This window comes from Macrotis lagotis, chromosome X, assembly GCF_037893015.1.
Source record: "Macrotis lagotis isolate mMagLag1 chromosome X, bilby.v1.9.chrom.fasta, whole genome shotgun sequence".
Taxonomy (NCBI): Eukaryota; Metazoa; Chordata; class Mammalia; order Peramelemorphia; family Peramelidae; genus Macrotis; species Macrotis lagotis.
Genome location: NC_133666.1, coordinates 255,241,942 through 255,262,762, shown reverse-complemented (window position 1 = coordinate 255,262,762; position 20,821 = coordinate 255,241,942). Strand labels below are relative to the sequence as shown.

The window sequence follows — 20,821 nt, the reverse complement described above, 5'->3', positions numbered from 1 at the left end:
CTGACTATTTCTCCTTGTAATTCACTCAGCTTTTCCTCTAGGAATTTAGATGCTATAACACCAGGTACATACTTGTTTAATAATGATATAGCTTCATTACCTATGGTGTCTTTTAAGAAGATGCAGTTTCCTTCCTTATCCTTTGTAATGTGAGATCTATTTTTGCTTTTGCTTTATCTGAAATGAGGATCGCTATCCCTGATTTTTTTATTTTTTTTTTTACTTCAGCTGAAGCATTTTGCTCTAGCTTTTTATCTCTGCTTCAAATGTATGTAAGTGTACGTAAACAACATATTGTAGCATCTGGTTTTAATCCATTATGCTATCCACTTCCTTTTTATGGGATAGATCATCCCATTCACATTTACAGTTAAGATTACTAATTCTGCATTTCCCTCATAGCCCTTGGAGTTTTTATCCTGGGGTTTCTTTCTGGAGGAGTTCTACGTATTCTTTCAATGCCTATATTATCTTCTTGTTCTAGCAGATTTGGACAGTTTCCCTCATAATTTCCTGCAGGATGTTTTCCAGGTTTTTTTTTTTGATCTATCCTTTCTGGTAATTATCTCTCCTGGATCTGTTTTCCAGGTTGTTTGTTGGTACTTTATGTTTTCTTCAATGTTTTCAGCCTTTTTATTTTGTTTGTTTGTTGGAATCTTGTAGTCTCCCAGATTCACTGGTTTCTATTTGTTCTATTCTAATTTTTAGGGTTTTATTTTCTTCAATTAACTTTTCTGTTCTCTTTTCCAGTTGGTCAGTTTTATTTTTTGAAGAGTTACATTCTAGTTCCAGTTGGTTATTTTTACTTTTAATGGAGTTGATTTCTTTGGTTGGTTTTTCATAATTTTCCTGCATGACTCTCATTTCTTTTTACCATTTTTCTTCTTCCTCTCTTCTTTAGTTTTTAAGTTCTTTTTTAAGTCTTCCTGTGATTTTCTATGATCTTCTAAATTTGAATCCAGTTTATAGACTTTTCTGAAGTTATAGTATTATAGACTTATTTTTTACTATGTAAACCAGTTTTTATTATTATGAAAAAGTCCCAACTCAACTAGTGAACTGTCCTGAGAATTCTCTCTAAAAGTTACTTAGGGGAAAAAAATAAAAAAGGAATGAATACCTATCTGTCCATTTTAAGCAACCATACCTCCAAAGATGGGTCACAGTTCAGTTTTATTATATATAAAGTTTCAGTTTATAGACAATTTTTATTAACAGAATTTGTCCCAATAACAAGAGATGGCTAAAACATTACTTATAGCTTTAAAGACCTGAGAGGAGACTTTTAGAAGGGACCCTGAGGCCTGTTACAGAGGTTAAATAACTTGCCCTGGATTAAACAAGTAATAAATCGCAAAAACCAAGATTCATTCTAAGATTCTTTTTCTCCAAACCAGCTAAACTATGTTTAGTTCTACTGAAAAATATCCTAAGTTGATGAGTAATTTAGTAAATTAACACACTGTGGCTTTGTTTACAATTCTATTCCCAGAGGTAATTATTTGCTTTAGTAAAATACTTTGTGTTTACTACTATTTTGGTATCAAAAGTATTAGCTAAGCCTGGATCTGTGCATTGAAATATAGGATTTGTTGCCAAAACATTTTGTTTATGAAGCAACTGTAATCATGGTATAAAGTTTTTGCAATTACCTTTGAGATCAGAAGTATAAATATAAGCGCATTGTATGAGGTAACTGTTCCTCTGGGCTTTGGACATGAGTCAGCATTGGTCTTTGGCCATAACATATACAGAAAGTACATTTCCAGGGTAATTGCATTTTAGGAATGGGATGGAGTTTAGTCAAGATAAGTATATAATTGGAGGGAGATTTGAAAGAATGGTTTTGAGAATTGCCAGATTGTAAGGAATTATTTAAATAATAGAAAAGAAATCATTCATTAGGTTACAGTCTTGCTCTGGGAGGAGTTAAAAGTTTTGGAGTAAGATAAGCACATTAAAGAAATAGATAAGCCTGAGTTAAGTATGGGGGGTAAATATGGATCCAAGATTGAAGGAAGAATGTGGAAGGGTCTGGGGATTCTAGTCAGAGAAACCTTTGAAAGCCTGTATTTGTTTAAAAATTTAAGGAGTGGTGTGCTTAACTAAAACTAAAGCAATTTTGGTAAGAGTAGAAAGATATGGGGGAGCTAGGTGTCGAAGTGGATAGAGCACAGGTTCTGGAATCAGGGGGACCTGAGTTCAAATTCAGTCTGACACTTAATACTTTAGCTGTGTCACCTTGGGCAAGTCACTTAACCCCATTGCCTTGCAAAACCAAAAAAAAAAAAGAGAGATTAGAAGGAGAAAGCTGGGAATGAAGAGTGTGAAATAACGTTATTGATGAGGGGTCTGATGAAGACCTTATAAAGGGTACTATATTTGAAGTTTCCAAAGACCTGAATTCAGATCATGCCCCCTACACTTACTAGCTGAATAAATGTGAACAAGTCCACATAACCATTTTCAGCCCCAATTTCCTTATCTGTTCTTACTTATTCTTCATAGTAATGTAGTAGTACATATCACTTTGATGTACCACACAGTCTCTCTGCAGTACTCTAGCTTCTTTTGAGTTTTGTCTTCACCTCCTTAAGTGAACAGTATCTGGCATATAGTAGATGCTTAAATTTTATTGGATTAAACTGAATTTCTTCCAAATCACTTTGGTCAAGTCTTCCCATTTTAAAATCTTTTCCCATCTTTCTTCATCATCATTCATTATGATTCCATTTTAGCAAACCTTCCACTCTTTGGAGAACTTCTTTGTTCCTAGGTTTTTGGTTGTTTTTTTTTTTTGTTTGTTTGTTTTTGCTGCTACAGTATTGCAGCATTTTGTTAAGTATTACACCTTGCTTTCAATATGCCCAAGAGTGGGAATTGTGTTTTCCATTTTTCACTGTTACATACAATACAGCTATAGATACAAGAAGCTCTTTGTTTTTCTCTTAATTACCTCTTCATTGAGTATTCCTTGGTGAGTATTCCCTTTAGTGGAATGACTGAGTTAACAGTATCATGGGTTAGAAAATGCATATTAGAAGCACCAGAATCCTCACATCCAAGTATCTTAAACGCTTTTCTTGAAAACCGACTTAGGAGATACTCAACATGATGAGCACTGAATATATTCTAATCTACAAAAATTGAATGGCTACTAATTTGGGACTTGTATCAGAATCATCTATGTACTGTCAGACCATGTAATTGTTAGAACAAGAGTCAAAGTCAATAATACCAAGTTAGAACAATAAATATAAATGAGAACATGTAGCAAATAATTAAAACATCTCCATCTTGACTTATTTTAAACAAGTTATAGAAACTGAAAAATGGAAAATAGATTAAAGGAATAGACATAAAGGCAGACCAGCACCAATTTAAAATAGAAATTTCTTTATAAAGAAGGTTATGATATCTCATAAAACAGTGAGAAACAAAAAAAAGCTTTCAGAAAGCATAATAAAAAAAAGTATTTACGGATAAAACCTGAAGGAAGACAACAGAAGAAAAATAGAAAAGACCATTGATGGGGGAGGGGGAAACAGAGGGATGGGACTCCACCTTAACGGTCAAAATAATTCTTCATCTCTACACCCTTTTTAAAACATCTTTTTATTCTATTTTAATCAATGAAAATCTATCTTCTCTCCTTCCCATTGCCCACCCTCCCCCTCATTGTGAAAAGAAGAAAAACAAAACCCTGTACAAAAATGTGTAGTCAAACAAAACAAATGTTGAATCATTTGACCCGAAGGTCAGGAAATAGATAGCATGTTTCATCATGAGTTTTCTGGCAATTGTGTTGATCAGAGTTCTAAAGTCTTTCAAAGTTTTTTGTCTTTACAATAATGTTATTTTATATATAAACTGTTTTGATTCTGCTTACTTCATTCTTCATCAGTTCACTCAAGCCTTTCTAGGTTTTTCTGAAACTGTACCCATACCACTCATAAACAAGACATCAGTGTTGAGTAAGTCTCAAGATGAGTATTAAGAGATAGTAAACATGAATTGATAACCATGTTAAGTCATAATTGCAAGGAAAACTTCAAAGGGAAATTTAGATTTGAGGTGAACTCAAAAAAAAATGCATCCAGTAAGGTGAAAAAAAAATTCTGAAAACATAATCTTCAAAATAGTCTGCAAAATATAATTAAACAATAAATGTTAAGACAGAGAGTGGCTGTTGACAAATCATGTGACCATATGAAATGCCCCTGCAACATCTTCATTAGATACAATAGCCTGTCTCTGTAGTAAAGGTATAGTTAGTTTTCTAGTCACGTCCAACTCTTTATGAGTCCTTTTGGGGTTTTCTTGGCAAAGAAACTAAAGTACTTTGCCATTTCCTTCTCCAGCTCATTTTATAGATGAGGAAACTGAGGCAAACAGGATTTAAGTGACTTGTGTCCCCAGTCACATAGCTAGCATCTTTCTATCCCCAGGCACAGTGCCACCTAGCTACCAACTTTCTGCTTTATAAGTAAGTACTTTATCCTTTGCACCACCATTATTATTGTTGTTGTTGTTGTTATTGTTATTGTTATTTCCATAAATTTTGATGAAGATTCCTCCCTACTTCAGAGTTAGTAGTATGGAAATGGTTCAGACAGTAGAAATGGTTTAAAATGTCAGGGAAGAAATGAACTGTTGGTAGAGCCTAATAATTTTTAAGAGAGAAAAAAATTCAGAAGTTTTATGTAACTTTGTGAATTACCTCTTTTACTAGACTGCTGTTTTCAATTCATCTGTGTATCTCATAGTAACTGAGAGGGTCACACCTGTCCACTATTTGTAGCATGGAGTAATTAGGCTTGGCAATTGGAGGAAGTTGAGGAGTGATGCGCTGTCTTAGCCCTATTCCCAAGAGAGAAATAAGCACAGCTGTTTCCTTGGCTTTAAATGTCCTATGTATCCTAACCCAGGTGCTGTTAGACACAGAGAGTGAGGGAAAGAGGGGTCCAGGGATCCACAGCAAGGGTGAAATTTTAAAAATAAATAGAATAGAAAGAGAGGAGGACCATTAGGGCAAACAAAAGTGTCAGAGGAATAAACTTGAGACAAGAGAGACCAACAGGTGGAAGTGTTTTAAACACAAGTTTCACTGGACTCCCTTTTTTCCCCTCCATGTCATTTTTTGTAAGTGGAAGGCTAAGGCCTTAAGGAGAAACATCCAGGCTTTTACCACAAGAAAATGAGAAAAGAAGGTATCAGGTGATCAATCTTAATGGACTTGTTCATTTCATCAGTGTAACAATGGGGGGGGGGGGATTTTAGGGTATCTGTGATGGAGAACACCATCTGTATCCAAAGAAAGAATTGTGGAGTTTAAACAAAGACCAAAGACTATTCCCTTTAATTTAAAAAAAAATAGTTAACTTATTATGTAATTTTGCTATTTCTTATTTTTTTCTTTGGGATATGATTTTTCTCTCAACATTCAATTTTGATCAATGTATAGCATGGAAACAATGTAAAGACTATCAGACTGCCTTCTGTGTGGAGTGGGGGGGGAGGGAAGTGAGATTAGGGGAAAATTGCAAAATAAAACAAAAATAAATAAATTTTAAATTAAAAAATGAAAACATGAAATCTTTAAAAAAAAAAAAAGAAGGTATCAGGGAATAAAGCAAAACCTAGAGTAATGAAAGAAAGGTTTTCTGTGAAAGGGGAAAATGATTTGTCTTTTGAAGTTTTGTTAAAAACTCATTAATGAATTTATAAAGGCACTGCTCTTTGTATATCAAGTAATACATTCAATTATCTGTCTAGCTGTTTATTCAAGGTGGAAGTAATCATTCCTTCATCAGGATATCTAAATAAAAATCAGGTATGTGTACCATAATCAAAATGACATATATGATAGGAATGAAGTTACCACAGATGGAGACTGTCCTGGGAAAAGTAAGCCTCGACAATAAAACTTGTACTCCTGGTGTGAAATGCCTCTTAAGTACAGCCAACTTCAATCAGAATTACAAATCATCTGTTTAAATTTACATTTCTGATTTACTTTTCCCCTTTACTGTGATATTTATCAAATAACTGCTGGCAGTAACTTCACTGTCGGTTTCTTTTCTTTACCTTAAAACCATTGTTAATTTTCATAAAATTTGTACAGTTGCTCAACTTGAAAAGAAAATCTTTGTTTTTTTAATTAAAGCAAAAGTACATACACATATGTACTTGTAGCAAGACTCTGGATTTACCCTGTAAGCACTTAGCATTGTGCCTAGCATTTAATAGGTGCTTTCCAGATGATTATTCTTTTTTCCCCCTTTCCCTTTCCCCATAAGCAGGTCAGATTTCCAGAGCAAGGGTGGCTAAATCTTCCCTTAAGATTCTATGAGTACTTTTGAAGAGTGGGGGTAGTGGGGACTGATGTTCTTCTAATGCTATAGGCTTAAGCACCCATTTCAGTGTGTTACTTCTTAATATCAATCATCAGCTTTATTATCTCTTTAAAATCAATGATTGACCTAGTAATTAGCTAGCTAATTTAACCAATTAACATAAATTAACTTTTACAAAGTCATATTTCTGAGAAGATACAGCAAGAGCCAAAGTATAAACACATCCTACCCAGATAAGGAGACCAGTCTCCAAGCCGCTTCAGTCCCTGGGGAAAGTGGGTTCAAACTTAAAGTGATTGCTTGAAAAAAATATATGTTGCCAAATTCATTCTCAAATATGACAGTCAATGGATGAGTTGTTTACTCTTATCTCTCATTAATCTATCACTTTGCTAAGTCAAGCAGCTCTCTCCTTACCAGGAAACTCTGGCACAAAGACATAACTCAGTCCTTAGTATTTTCTAAGACTCCTTCACCCAAGGCAGGGGCAGAAGCAGAGCCATTTGCACATAGTGCTATGTTAATCCAAGCGGGAGAATAGTCAGTCCCCAGTGCTCTCTTTACCCAACAGTCACTGACTTTTCACTCGATTACAGGGAAGGAAGAAAAAAGACAAAACAGTTTACCCCTAGGGAAATTTTTTGCTTGCATGTCTAATTCCAGCCCAGGAACCAGTTGAAGAGTCCTTTTTTCACTATTTGATAAGCAGACAGGAGACAGTAATCAGTAAGACGTGTGTGTGTGTGTGTGTGTGTGTGTGTGCTCTCAAAGCCCATGCAAAAGGGACTATGTTCATCATAGCACATGCTCATATGACTTGGCTATATAACTGGTTCACTTGATTGAGTTAGTAGAAGAGAGTTTAAAATTTTAGAATATCTGGGGTCTCAGCAATGTGAACATCGCAGCTCTCCCCTTGTAATGGTATATGCCTTACCCAATATCCCTTTTTGATCCTATTCTTACCGGTCTATGGCTTCCCATAAATCATTCACTAGAAATCTTTCTATTATGCTAGAGGCCTTTCTCTAGGTTTCTTGTCATTACCATTTTGTGCAGCACAAAAGTGATCTGTTTGTGTACCCTTTATTGTGCAAATCAGGCTCTTCCTTTTCCTGTCATTCATTTCTCTAATATTCTTTTTCATTACTTTTCACATGCCTGTCTTTATTGGTTATTGTATTTTTACCTACCACTATGCATTTCTCCATCCTTTGACTGAACTTTAATTTTGATTCTTCATTGATTGCAACATCCCCTGTTTCAAAGAGTATAGCTCATCATTAGAAAGGTATTGATACTAAAAATAAACAAACGACAAGACAACTAAAAAAGACTTGAGAACTCTGATAATTGCAAGGACCAGAAGATCCATGATGAAACATTCTACTCAGCTTCTGACATAAAGGTCATGAACTCAAGGTGTAGAAGGAAACATCATACGTATGTGTGAGTATGAATAACATGGCCAAGTGGGGATTTGTTTTGCTTAACTTCATATTTGATAGAAGAATTTTGCTTTTCTAATTCTTCCTTTTTTAAAAAAAAAATGTATTTAAAACAATGGGGTTAAGTGACTTGCCCAAGGTCACACAGCTAGGCAATTATTAAGTGTCTGAGGCCGGATTTGAACTCAGGTACTCCTGACTCCAGGGTTGGTGCTCTATCCACTGTACCACCTAGCTGCCCCTTTTCTGTTCTTCCTAATAGAAATGGTCATCTTATTGAATGTTATGTTAAATTTTTTAAAATTCCAAACATTGCTGCTCTCCAACTAAAAGAATTGTATTCATTTGTATCTGTTTTGTTTCCTAATTTGGCAATTATTACTTAGGTATTACCTAATACTGAGTATTAATTATTGCTTAGGTATTAGATTTTAGATTCAAATCCCAACTCTTAACTCTTTTCTGTTGTTTTTAATTTGAACTTGAACAAATTCCTTAACCACTCTTATTGGACTCATTTTCCTCATCCTTGCCAGTTCTTTTGATTCTGTGACCTAATTATTTCCTTAATCTTGTTTCAGAGCTGGTGGTTCCAGGATTTTCTTAAGAATGACTTTAGGAAGAGAAATTATGTCCCCTCTTCAACTGAGGTCTTCATCTGCAACCAAAAAAAATTTTTTGAAGTGGGATCTGTCGCCAGAACAAATTAAAACAAGAACTGAGGAACTCATACAGCAAACCAAACAAGTGTATGACACTGTTGGAATGCTTGATATTGATAAAGTAACATACGAGAATAGTTTGCAGGCACTCGCAGATTTAGAAGTAAAATATGCAGGTGAGTTTCAGCGCTTATGGCCATGTTATTTTATGTTTAACCCATTATGTTTTTCACAAAATATATACAGGAAGTAACAAAGAATTTTAAATTTAACTCAGAAGAGATTTGGCCAATATCTACTTTGTACTAGCCATTGTGCTTACACTAGGGATCAAGGCAAAATGGGAGATAGTCCCCTATTCCTAAGGAGCATGCCTTTCATGAGGTCAGAGTTCTTAACCTGTAGTCTATAAATTTATTTTAAAAAAATGTTATAATCATATTTCAATATAATCATTCTTTATAATTCTTTGTATATTATTATAAGCATTTAAGAATATCATTCTTGAGAGGAGTCTATATTGACTTCCAATAACCTTCCAATTCACTTCCACCAGACTACCAAAGGGGCACATGATACAACAGGTTCCTAACCTGAATGGATACTGTATTTACATTAATAAGTAAAATAATAGTTGGGACATTACAGATTTTTTTAAATTTGCATAATAGTTAACTAATCACTTTGTATTAAATTGTCTTTTGTCATTTTTGCCTGCTTATTCATTATTTAGACTCTAGTTCGGTGGTATTCCTTCTTCTTTCTCTTTCAATTTGAGGTCACTAGCATTGTACCTGTAGTTGATAAATTTGAACCAAGTATAATCTCTTTTTTAAAAAAAATTATTTTTTAATTTTACAATTTTTCCCCTAATCTTGCTTCCCTCCCACCACCCCCCACAGAAGGCATTTTGTTAGTCTTTACATTGATTCCATGGTATACATTGATCTAAGCTGACTGTGATGAGAGAGAAATCATATACTTAAAGAAGAAAAATAAAGTATAAGAGATAGCAAAATTACATAATAAGATAACATTTGTTTTTTGTTTTTTTAATTAAAGGTAATAGTCTTTGGTCTTTGTCCAAACTCCACAATTCTTCCTCTGGATACAGATGGTATTCTCCATCACAGATAGACCAAAATTATGCCTGATTGTTGATTATCACTCCTGTTTTGCTGTTAGGGTATACAATATTCTTCTGGTTCTGCTCATCTCTCTCAGCATCAGTTCCTGCAAATCCTTCCAGGCTTCCCTGAATTCCCATCCCTCCTAGTTTCTAATGGAATAATAGTGTTCCATGTTCAGCCATTCCCCAACTGAAGGACATTCATTTGATTTCCAATTTTTTGCCACCACAAACAGGGCTGCTATGAATATTTTTGTACAAGTGATAATTTTACCCTTTTTCATGATCTCTTCAGGATATAGACCCAGTAGAGGTACTGCTGGATCAAAGGGTATTCACATCATTGTTGCCCTTTGGGGGTAATTCCAAATTGCTCTCCAGAAAGGTTAGATGAGTTCACAGCTCCACCAACAATGCATTAGTGTCCCAGATTTCCCATATTCCTTCCAATATTGATCATTGTCCTTTCTGGTCCTATTGGCCAGTCTAAGAGGTGTGAGGTGGTACCTCAGAGATGCTTTAATTTGCATTTCTCTAATAAGAAATGATTTCGAGCAATTTTTCATATGACTATGGATTGCTTTGATTTCCTCCTCTGTAAATTGCCTTCACATATCCTTTGACCATTTGTCAATTGGGAAATGACTTGGTGGTTTTTTTTTTATAAATTTGACTCTGTTCTTTATATATATATATATATATATATATATATATATATTTTAGAAATGAGTCCTTTGTCAGAAATACTAATTGTAAAAATTGTTTTCCAATTTACTACATTTCTTTCTGATCTTGGTTACAGTGGTTTTGTCTGCGTAAAAGCTTTTTAATTTAATGTAATCAAAATTATCTAGCTTGTTTTTAATGATGTTCTCCATCTCTTCCTTGGTCATAAACTGCTTCCCTTTCCATAGATCTGATAGGTAAGCTATTCCTTGATCTCCTAGCTTACTTATAATATTGTCTTTTATGTCTAAATCCTGTATCCATTTTGATCTTATCTAGGTATAGGGTGTGAGGTGTTGGTCTAATCCATATTTGTGCCATACTTACTCACAATTTTCCCCAAAGTTTTTACTGAAGAGAGGTTTTATCCCAATAGCTGAACTCTTTGAGTTTATCAAACAGCAGATTGCTATAATCATTTCTTGCTATTGCACCTAGTCTATTCCACTGATCCATCACTCTATTTCTTAGCCAATACCAGACAGTTTTGATGACAAGTATGATTTCTCAAGCAACTAATAAAAAAAAACAACTAACTTTCACCTCCTGGACCCAAGTTCAAAATTTAATGACAGCTCTTAATGATCTCCTACAGTGTCTTTCACCACAAATACATAATGTAGGGTGTTGAATATCCAAGTTGTTGGCTGCCCATTTCAGCAGTTTTTACAGCAAATTCTAGGTCCAACTAGTTCTTTGTGAATGAATTGTTTAGTTAAAATCATGGTTCTAAATTTAAGTCTGTGCCTATTATTTTACTGATTTTGGATCATGAGCCATTTAACTTTCTTTTTAAGTTAATGACAAAAAATCCAATCAACTTTTAAGTGAATATTATGCCTATTGGGCTTGATAATATGTATTTTATTCTTTCTTTGGAAAGGAGAATAAATTTATACTTAATCAGATCTTAATATACTAATCATCACAATGTGGTGATGCATAGAAATGATTCATTTATTTAGATATTTACAATGATATTATAAAGGCATTAATAAGGATTACATTTGTTACATGTCTAGACAAAGTTGTGATTCTTTTGAGGCAGCTAGGTGATACAGTGTATAGACTCTAATCAGGAAGACTTGAATTCAAACTTAACCTCTGTCTGCCTCAGTTTATTCAACTGTAAAACAGGGGTTATAACAAGATCTGCCTTTCATGGTTTTTGTGAGAAATAAATGAGAAGTTATTTGTAATGCACTGGTACAATGTCTGGGTACTTTTAGCAAATGCCTATTTTATTCCTTCCCTTTTGAAGAACTCTACACTTTGAAATTTCTGCATATTTTTGGACATATGAGTTTTATTTAGTTCACAGCTTCAGAGAGAGTGAAAGAAGGGAAAGAAACAAACATTTATTAAGTACCTTAACAAACTGTGATCCTCACAATACTCTGAGCCCTTGAGATGCATTGTCTTCTGGAAGCTCCTTGAGACAGACTGTCTTGATTGCTTATACTTGTATCACCAATACTTAACTTAATAAATGCTTTCTCTTTCTCTATGTATCTACTATCAGATTGATTTAACCACAACAAATGTATGTTGGCATGGAAGATCTATGCTTTAAAACCCACTGGAAAAATGTTTTTACAATGAAGTGCAAGAATTTCAAGCACAATGCATTGTGTGATTGTAGGTCATTCATATCTTAAGGGTCAGAAGCAAAGTCTATTATAAGCAACTCCTCATCCAAAAATCACATGTAGTGAAGACCTTTGCCTCCATATCACTCTGGGGGGCCAATAATAATTTTATTTACTTACTTTTGTAATTGTGACTTTGTATACTTAAAATACATAAGAAAATTCAGTCTTTAATATTACATGCATGAATGCAGACATTACAAGATTTTTACCATATATTGGCAAGCATTACACAGTTAATTATAGTTGAGAAAAGTAGGTGAGAAAACACATTAGTGGCTAAAGTTTTCTAGCAGGTCTTTTTCTAATATTGAAATATATTATTACCATTCCCATTAACAAGATGCAACATGTAGTTCAATTTACACCCTGATATGAAAATATAGGATGACATTGGTGATATCACAAATGAAGTTGCCTTACAATTTTAAAAAATTAATTAAAAACTTAACTAAAAAGGTACTTAGTATATTTTCCTAGATATCTTTTTATTAGATGACATAAATCCTCTTTCTCTTCCAAAGATTACATTACACATGCAGAAGTCATTAGTAACAAATACTTCAAGATCATGATGAAATATGTAATCCATTGCTTCTGGGTCTCTTTTCATCTCTTTTGTATTTAATCTAGCCCTCACTAAAAATTCCATTCTTCCTGTGTTCAGATCGTCCTCATTGTCCCTTGACCCTGATTCTCCAAGTGATTCTAATTTTTCTTTCCATCCCAAGCTCATAGAATAATCTACATTATTCTCTGCCTTCACTGCTTCAATTCCTGCTCATTCCTTAACATTTTCTATCATTCTATTGAAAAATCTCCATAGTCACTGATTTTTGTCACCAAATTCAATTGTTACTGGGTTGTTGTTTTCTGGGTTGTCTTTTTTTTTCTCCCTAATTCTCATCCATCATGATATCTTTTTGCTTGACTTCCATGACATTGGGCTCTCCTGCTTCTCCTGTGAACTCTCAGTCTTTCACTAAATCTTTATCTTCTACTTCTTTAAACATAAATCAACAAAATTCTTTCTTGGCCCTTTCCAAAAGCCAAGAATGTAATTTATTTTGGAAGTTATAGTTGAAGATTAAATAACGAGAGCAAACAAAGCCTAGTAGGGAACTCAGAAATCTGACATATATTTCATGGATATATTTTTTCCCAGAAGCGAATCAGAAGGCACTAGATATCATAGATAACAAACAGTATCACACACACACACACACACACAATCAAAATGATGAAACTGATTTCATTTCTGAATCAGCTGTCTATGTGTAGTCGTACCATCACCTGATTATAGCAGATGAAGAGATAATATCCTCAGCAATTAAGAGTAGATCAAATTTAAATAAGCTGTTGATGCTTTTAAAAAACAAATAAGACATTGACCTGTATTATCATTTCCACAAGAAGTTAAATTGATCCATTCACTTCTCAACTCTGTGCAAACAGGCTTTTGACCTGAACACCCAATTGAAGCTGCTCTTTCCAAAGATCCCTTAATTGCCAAATGTAATCTTTTTTGAAGTCATCCACATCCTATCTGCTGCATTTGATACCACCCTTTCTTCCTCAGTAGTCTTCTCTGAGTTTTCATGACTCTCCTCACTTCAGGCTTACCTCCTGGCTTTCTTCCTAGTCTCCCTTGCTGCCTTATCAAATACAGGATGGCCCCTAATTGTGGATTTTTCCCCATTATTCTGTCCTGGACCTTCTTCTCTGGTCCCTCTATATTATCTTTATTGGTAACCTCGTCAGATCTTATCTCTTTGCATATCCAGATCAATATATCCAGTTCTACTGTCTTCCCTGGTTCCAGATCTGGATGGTGGTCTTATGAACATTTCAAACTGGATATTCCACAAACATGTCTTATATTCAATATATCTAAAACAAAACTCATTATCTTTCCCCCCATAGAAACTCCAATCTTCAAAATTTCCCTATTTCCAGTTTTAGTCACCACTCTTCACTCTTCCATGTTTGCATTATCTTATTCTCCTCACTCTTCCTTATTCCTCATCTCCACTCAGTAGCCAAACTTTACCATTTTCTACCTTCATATCTCCTATTGCCTCTAGGACTAAATATAAACTCTGTTTACAAACAGCTTGACCCCAGCTCATCTTTCCAGACTTGTTGGTTGTTACTCTAGACTCTGTTTTTCATCTTTGTACCTTTGCCGCCCCCCATTTGTCTCATATGGCTGGAACATCCTCCCTTCTTACCTCTACCTCACAGAGGCCTTCTCTTCCTTTGAGATGAGCTCAAGCACAATTTTATGGATGAATTCTTTCCTGATTTCTCCTTATAACTAGTGCCCTCCCCCCCCCCCCCCATTGCCTTAAAGACTATTCTCCAACATTGTGCCTCCCAGACATAGGTCAGAATCATACAAAAGAAACCCTATAGATAAGAAAATTTTTGTATTGAGATGTTTGCTGTGGCTATTAAGGTTAAAAAAAATCACAGAAATGACAGTGCATAAACTATGATAGCCAACTGAATAGGATGTGTGTGTGTGTATGTGTGTGTGTGTGTGTGTGTGTGTGTGTATACATGTGTATATGTACAGATTTGTGTGTATATTTATGTGTGTATAAACTTCTCCAGGACACATACTGCAGATAGATATGGAACTTGCCCCATATTAAAAGCTAAAGAACATACTAAGAGATTAAAAAAGAGGAAAAGTATGGGCTAGATTGCATTTGTGTGAAATTATTCATGACTTTTTATGATCCTAGGCAAATCCTTAACAGAAAAACTAATCTTTTAATATCTATATTCTTCTGATGATAATATTAATAACAATTGCCATCATTAGATAATGCTTTAATGGAGATAGATGCTATAATTTAGCACCATTTTATAAATGAGGAAACAAATTAAATGTATAAGGCAGGATTTGAACTCGGATCTGTAATGCTATATCCACCCCTATATCTAGGATCTTGTCCAGAGTTCAAGTTTCATACTTAATTACAAAGAGTGAGTAAGAAGTAATTAACATCATCAGTTAACAAGATACTTAATTCTCATCTAGCTTATACCTACCCTCCTAAATTTCAATCCCACATCCTCACATACCTGCTAAACATCTTTATTTGGCTATTCTTCGGACACCTCAGATGTCAGCTTTATAAGCTAAACTGATCTTTCCCTTTAATCCAGGTTCCCCTATAGCCTATGGTCATTATCCTAGTCAGCCTTGCAAGATGAAATAAAAATTTGTAAACTAGATACCTAAATCATTTAACCATGGACTAGCTAAGATTGACCAGATACAAAGTATGTGTGTAGAGAAGGAAGGGAAGAGAGCCCAGGACAGAACTTTGGGGAGTACTCTTGTTTAGAAAGACAAATGGGCCCCTCAATGATTGATGACATCTAGCAAAATTTTAGAGTAATCATATCTGTGGAATCTCTTAGACTAGGCCCTAAATTTCCTGGTGCCTGTAATATAACTGTTCCAAGATGGGTCTGGCAGTAATCTCAGAAGTAAGCACATTTATTATTAAACAGAATATTATTACTGGCCCCTTGGAGTGATGTACAGCCAAAGTTTTTCCCTGATCTTCCAAAAGATATAGTAAGCTCTTCAAAACTAAATACCAGTTGAAATTCCTTTTTTTTTTTTTTTTGGTCCATCCCCAGGGCTTTGCATAGTGCTCTAATCTTGGTAAGCACTAAATGAATATTCATTGATGATATTTCAGTACATTGAACCCATGTTATGTATATATGGTTTCCTTTTGAGAGCCTTCCCAAGTATGAAAATGAGAAACAAACATTAAAATAATAATTTACCTTTGTCAAAAATACTTAAGCACAATACTTGTTGGAATGGTATGGCATCACTTCATATTTTTCTCTGCCAACAGTGGAAAGAAGCATGTTGGATTTTCCCCAGCATATCTCCACTGACAAAGATGTACGAGCAGCAAGTACAGAGGCTGACAAAAGGCTTTCTCGTTTCGACATTGAGATGAGCATGAGAGAGGATGTCTTTCAGAGAATTGTTCATCTACAGGTAGATTTTTTTAAATGAAAAAAACAGACCTCATGCATCAGAAAAAAATATTTGAATCTGTCAAGAAATCTTTTTTTTTCAGATGCTTATAATATTAGAAATAATTAGCTATCATTATATTTATTGCTAATAATTAAATTCATTTCAAAGAGAGGAGCAAAATTAAAACTGTCTTATGTATGTATAACTATCAATGTAGGATCTTAAGGAACAATTTAGTTTTTCTTTTAATTTAGATCTAAGCCTAATATATTTTTTTAAGATAGAACCTACTGAAACCTTGACAATGTGAATCATCTCATGGTAAATACAATGAATTTTTGACACTATAATGGTGACATAGTGTTGATGTTGAAAGCTAGAGTCATTCCTGTATGTTATCCTTACATTTTTCAGGACTGGCGGGATTTAAGGATAATGAATGTTCTAGGTGGGTCTACCTTCAAAGATTTGTTGTTTTGCTTCCTAGCCTTTTTTAAATCTGTCTTTGCTTTTAATGTGTAATTCAGTAGTATTTCTGTATTCTGTCCAAGAAACAAAGGCTTTATAGTGCCAATTTTTTGTTCTTTTTGCATGTTTCTTTTGCAAGATCATTGGTATTATTTTGCTTATTGTAACCATCTTGTGCTTAAAATTGATATAAAAAATTTTGTATGAAAATGTTTTTCAAAATCAACCTATTTAAATTGTTGAAATTTTTAGATGCTGCTAAGACTTATGTGGTATTCATTGTCTTGTGTTACCCAAGTATTTTTCACTCTTTAAAATTCATTGGCAACCATGGCTTATGGTTAGTGTTGGCATGGTGAAAATTAAATAAATGAAAAAATCCCATTTTTGCTGTTGATCAAATGAATCCTTTCTTTTTCTCTTCTTGAACTCCACCCATTGATGCCACCTCTTAGAGATGAGATCCTTCTGACTAGGATTATAGTCTTTTCCTAATCTTCATTTTCTATTTTGTCCCATATTCTAAGTTCCTGTGTATTTAGAACACATACTGATAATTTTAGAGGTGTTTTCCTAGGGTTTCCAATTTCCTGTGGTTAATCCTGTTTTCACCCTTTCAAGTTTTGTTTTCTCTAAGTATATAGTATTTCACAGGCTTCACGATTTATTTACTGCCCTTATGTTCTTTAGATTGAGTTAATACCCATGCACTGGTATTGGGGGAAACAGTTTTCACTTTAGATAACCTTGTGACTTCCTTTTTTAAAAAATTTTAAACTTTTAAGGCCTGAATCTGTTAGCAAGAAATGAACTGAGCTCTTTTTAGTAAATTATGCCTAAGAGTGCACTGATTATAGGGCCATAGATTTGAAATTGTGATTGGTCAACTCCCTCATTTTACATGAAGAAACAGAACAAGAAAAGCCGACTGACCCGCTTCAGGTCACATGGGTAGTCTTGGAAGTGATTTGATTCTAGGTCCTTGAGCTACAAATTTAGTGACCTGAAGAAACCCATCACACGCATTGATTCTTCTTTGGTGGGCTTATTTACTTCTGGCTTCATAGGAACAAATGAATTTAAAGTTGAGTCTCTGACCTTTTGCTCCTAATCTGGTATCTTGGAGTTACTTTGCACAGATCGTTAAGTAAAAATATCCAGACTTCTGTTTTTATTAATTGTTGCTTTACTTTTCCAAATACATGTTAAGAAAGTTTTTTTTAACATTCATCCTTTTACAAATTTTCCTTCCCTCCCCACAGCAGTGAACAGTTAGGTTCTTATTGTAGTTACACATTTGTGTTAGATATGTTTTCAGGTTAATCAGTATGAGGAATTAAGATTTAGGGAAAGAAATACATGAGATATATATTTTTTTTTAAAAAGTGAATGTAGTGTTCCTCAGTTTCTGAAGAATTTTTTTTTTTGGTTTTGCTTTGTTTTGTTTTTCTTCCTCTGGATAGGGATAGCATTGTCCTAGTCTGTTGTCCTAACTCTCTGAACTGCTGAGAACAGCTACATCCTCATCTCACAATGTTGTTGTTGATTCGCCAATTGATGGGCATCCCCTCAATTTCTAAATCTATGCCACTATAAAAAGAACTACTATAAATATTTTGGAACATGTGGGACCTTTTCTCTTTTTTATGATTTCTTCTGGGTATAGACCTAGAATTGGAATACAAAGGGTAGGAACAGTTTTGTTGCTCTTTGGGCACAATTCCATATTGCTCTCCAGAATGGTTGAATCAGTTTACAACTCTACCAGCAATGGATTAATGTCCCAAGTCCCTCACAACCTCTCCAACATTGATCATTTTTCCTTTTTGTCATCTTAGCCAATGGATAGGTATGAGGTGAGACCTCACTGTTGTTTTAATTTGCATTTCTTTAATCAATGATGATTTGGAGCATTTTCATATATGATTATATATAGCTTTAATTTCTTCATTTGAAGATTGTCTATTCATATCCTTTGATCATTTATCAATTTGGGAATAACTTGCAACCTTATATATTTGATGTAGTTCTCTGTATATTTTAGAAATGAGACCTTTATCAGAACTCCTAATTGTTAAGATTGTTTCCACTTTCCTTCTAATTTTGGCAGCATTGATTTTTATTAGTGTAAAAATTTTTTAATTTAATATAATCAAAATCATTCATTTTGTAGTTAATAATGTATTCAATTTCTTATTTGCTCATCAATTTGTCCCTTTTCCATAGATCCGATAGAATATTTCTTGATCTATTAATTTACCTATGTGTCACACTTTATGCTTAAATCTTGTACCTATTTTGACTTTATTTGGTACAGGGTATGATATGTAGGTCTATGCCTAGTTGTTTTTTTTTTGGGGGGGTTGTTTTTGCAAGGCAAGGGGGTTAAGTGGCTTGCCCAAGGTCACACAGCTAGGTAATTATCAAATGCCTGAGGTGAGATTTGAACTATCCACTGTACCACCCAGCTGCTCCCTATGCCTAGTTTTTTGCCATACCATTTTCCAGTTTTCCCAACAATTTCCCAAAATAAGTGAGTTCTTATCCCAGAAGCTAATGTATTTGGATTTGTCAAACAGTAGATTACTGTAGTCATTTACTTCTGTTTCTTTTGAACCTATCCCAATCCACTGGTCCATTACTTGATTTCTTAACCAGTACCAGGCAGTTTTGGTGACTACTGAACATCAGACTTCTATGTTCTTTCTCACTCTCATTCTAGTCCAACAGCTCATAGGTAACCTATGTGTTTAACTCAATTACTGTTTTGTTAGCTTAACTCTCTGTTTTAAAGGTTTTGTTTGGCACAGCAGAAACTGCTTGAATTGTTTTCTTTAACCATAATGGTGTAAAATGATGAGTCTGGATTACCTTATAGATTTCACTATCCCTATATATTTTCTACATTCAGTCCAATCCAATAAACATTTATTAAGTGCTTACTGTATGCCATATGCTGGGAATACACTTAATTAAAAGACAGCCCTTGCCTTCCAGAAATTTATTCTAAAGTGAGAGGTAATGCACAAAAGTTGCCTGGAAATGGGGGGATAGGGAATGTCAAGGAGCATCTTGTTGCATGGAGTTGAAACCTGGCAGGACAGCAGATGCAACATGGAGTGAGCTGAAAATACAGTCTTTGCTTTCTCTAAAGGAAAGCATTGGAAGGAGTTTGATTCTACACCTCCAATCAAAGGAGAAAGGAGGCTGAGGCAAGTGGATTTAATCAATGCTTGAGATAGCAAGCTGGCAGGCTGCTGAGCTTATCCTAGAAGTTTGGGGCAGCCTAGGTGGTATAATGGTTAGAGCACTGGTCTTGGAGTCAGGAGAACAGGAGTTCGAATCCAACCTCAAATACTTGACTCGTAGCTGTGTGACTTTGGGTAAGTCGCTTATCTCTGATTGCCTCACATTCAGGTCCATCTCCTGTTGTTTTGATTCATATCTGGTTACTGTACCCAGACGACTCTGGAGGAGAAAATGGAGCTGGTGTTTTAGCACAGCAGCCCCTCAAATTCAATTCATGTACTTATCATGACATCACCTCCCTGATGTCATAGTCTTCTTCTGGAATGAAGAACAAAACATCTTCAGAAAGGATACTTTATTGAATGGAGCTGAAATCAATCAAAGCAGCAAGTGAACTAGTATTTCACCATAGCCATGGTTAAACTGCAAATTAGGAGTTTTAAAAATAGGATTATTTCTCTTTTCCCCTGTAGTACTTTAAGTGAAAGAAACAGTAAAACTTGTACAATAAAGCCTAAATTAAGTAGGACTCATTAATTTACCATTTTATGGCATTCTCTTTCATATTATTAGACTATGATGAGGAGCTTGTGAATATTTTTGAAGTCTCAGGATATCACTAACATCCATTGTAATCGAGTGCAATCCCAGCCAAATTGGATGCAGTGCTGTTTTAGTTCTTGTACCTTGGATGTAAGCAATAAGTAGAAACACAATCAAGGACTAATAAGACAAACTTTTAGTCTTAGCCCTATTACCAACATCTGACTGCTCTGCTCAATGGGGCAACTACTTTTGTTTATACTACATTCAAGGCACCTATCTGTTTACTTGTCCTATTTTCTTTGCTAGATTATGATCTCCTTTTAAGGCTGATTTAATCTTCTTTGGATAATACTCAGCACAGTGCATACAGAACACAGTAAATAAGTGAATGAATGAATATGTTGAATGATCATAGAGCTATCAAAAAAGATCTTTTTAGTTCTTTTCCCAGAAAAATGTGTTGCTGGCTGTGTATTTTTCTGTGGGAATGATTCACCACTCTAACAGCAGTTGAGAACAAGTTAGATTTCCTTTTCACCTGTCTTATGAGCTTTAGGAGTGCTCTCATTT

General features: G+C 34.5%; 1 protein-coding gene across 2 annotated transcripts in view; it reads left to right on the top strand.

The window, feature by feature from the left end:
- NLN (neurolysin) overlaps positions 1–20,821 on the top strand; it is a 145,137-nt gene that overhangs the window by 31,687 nt on the left and 92,629 nt on the right. Inside the window, exons 1-3 of one of the 2 annotated variants that reach the window (XM_074207494.1) lie at positions 5,615–7,805; positions 8,386–8,642; positions 15,858–16,006. In XM_074207494.1, coding sequence (XP_074063595.1) covers positions 7,768–7,805; positions 8,386–8,642; positions 15,858–16,006 — 444 coding nt within the window. In that variant the 5' untranslated portion in view covers positions 5,615–7,767. Of the gene's footprint in view, positions 1–5,614; positions 7,806–8,385; positions 8,643–15,857; positions 16,007–20,821 lie in introns of those variants that run through there. The other variant, XM_074207493.1, reaches the window with a different exon arrangement.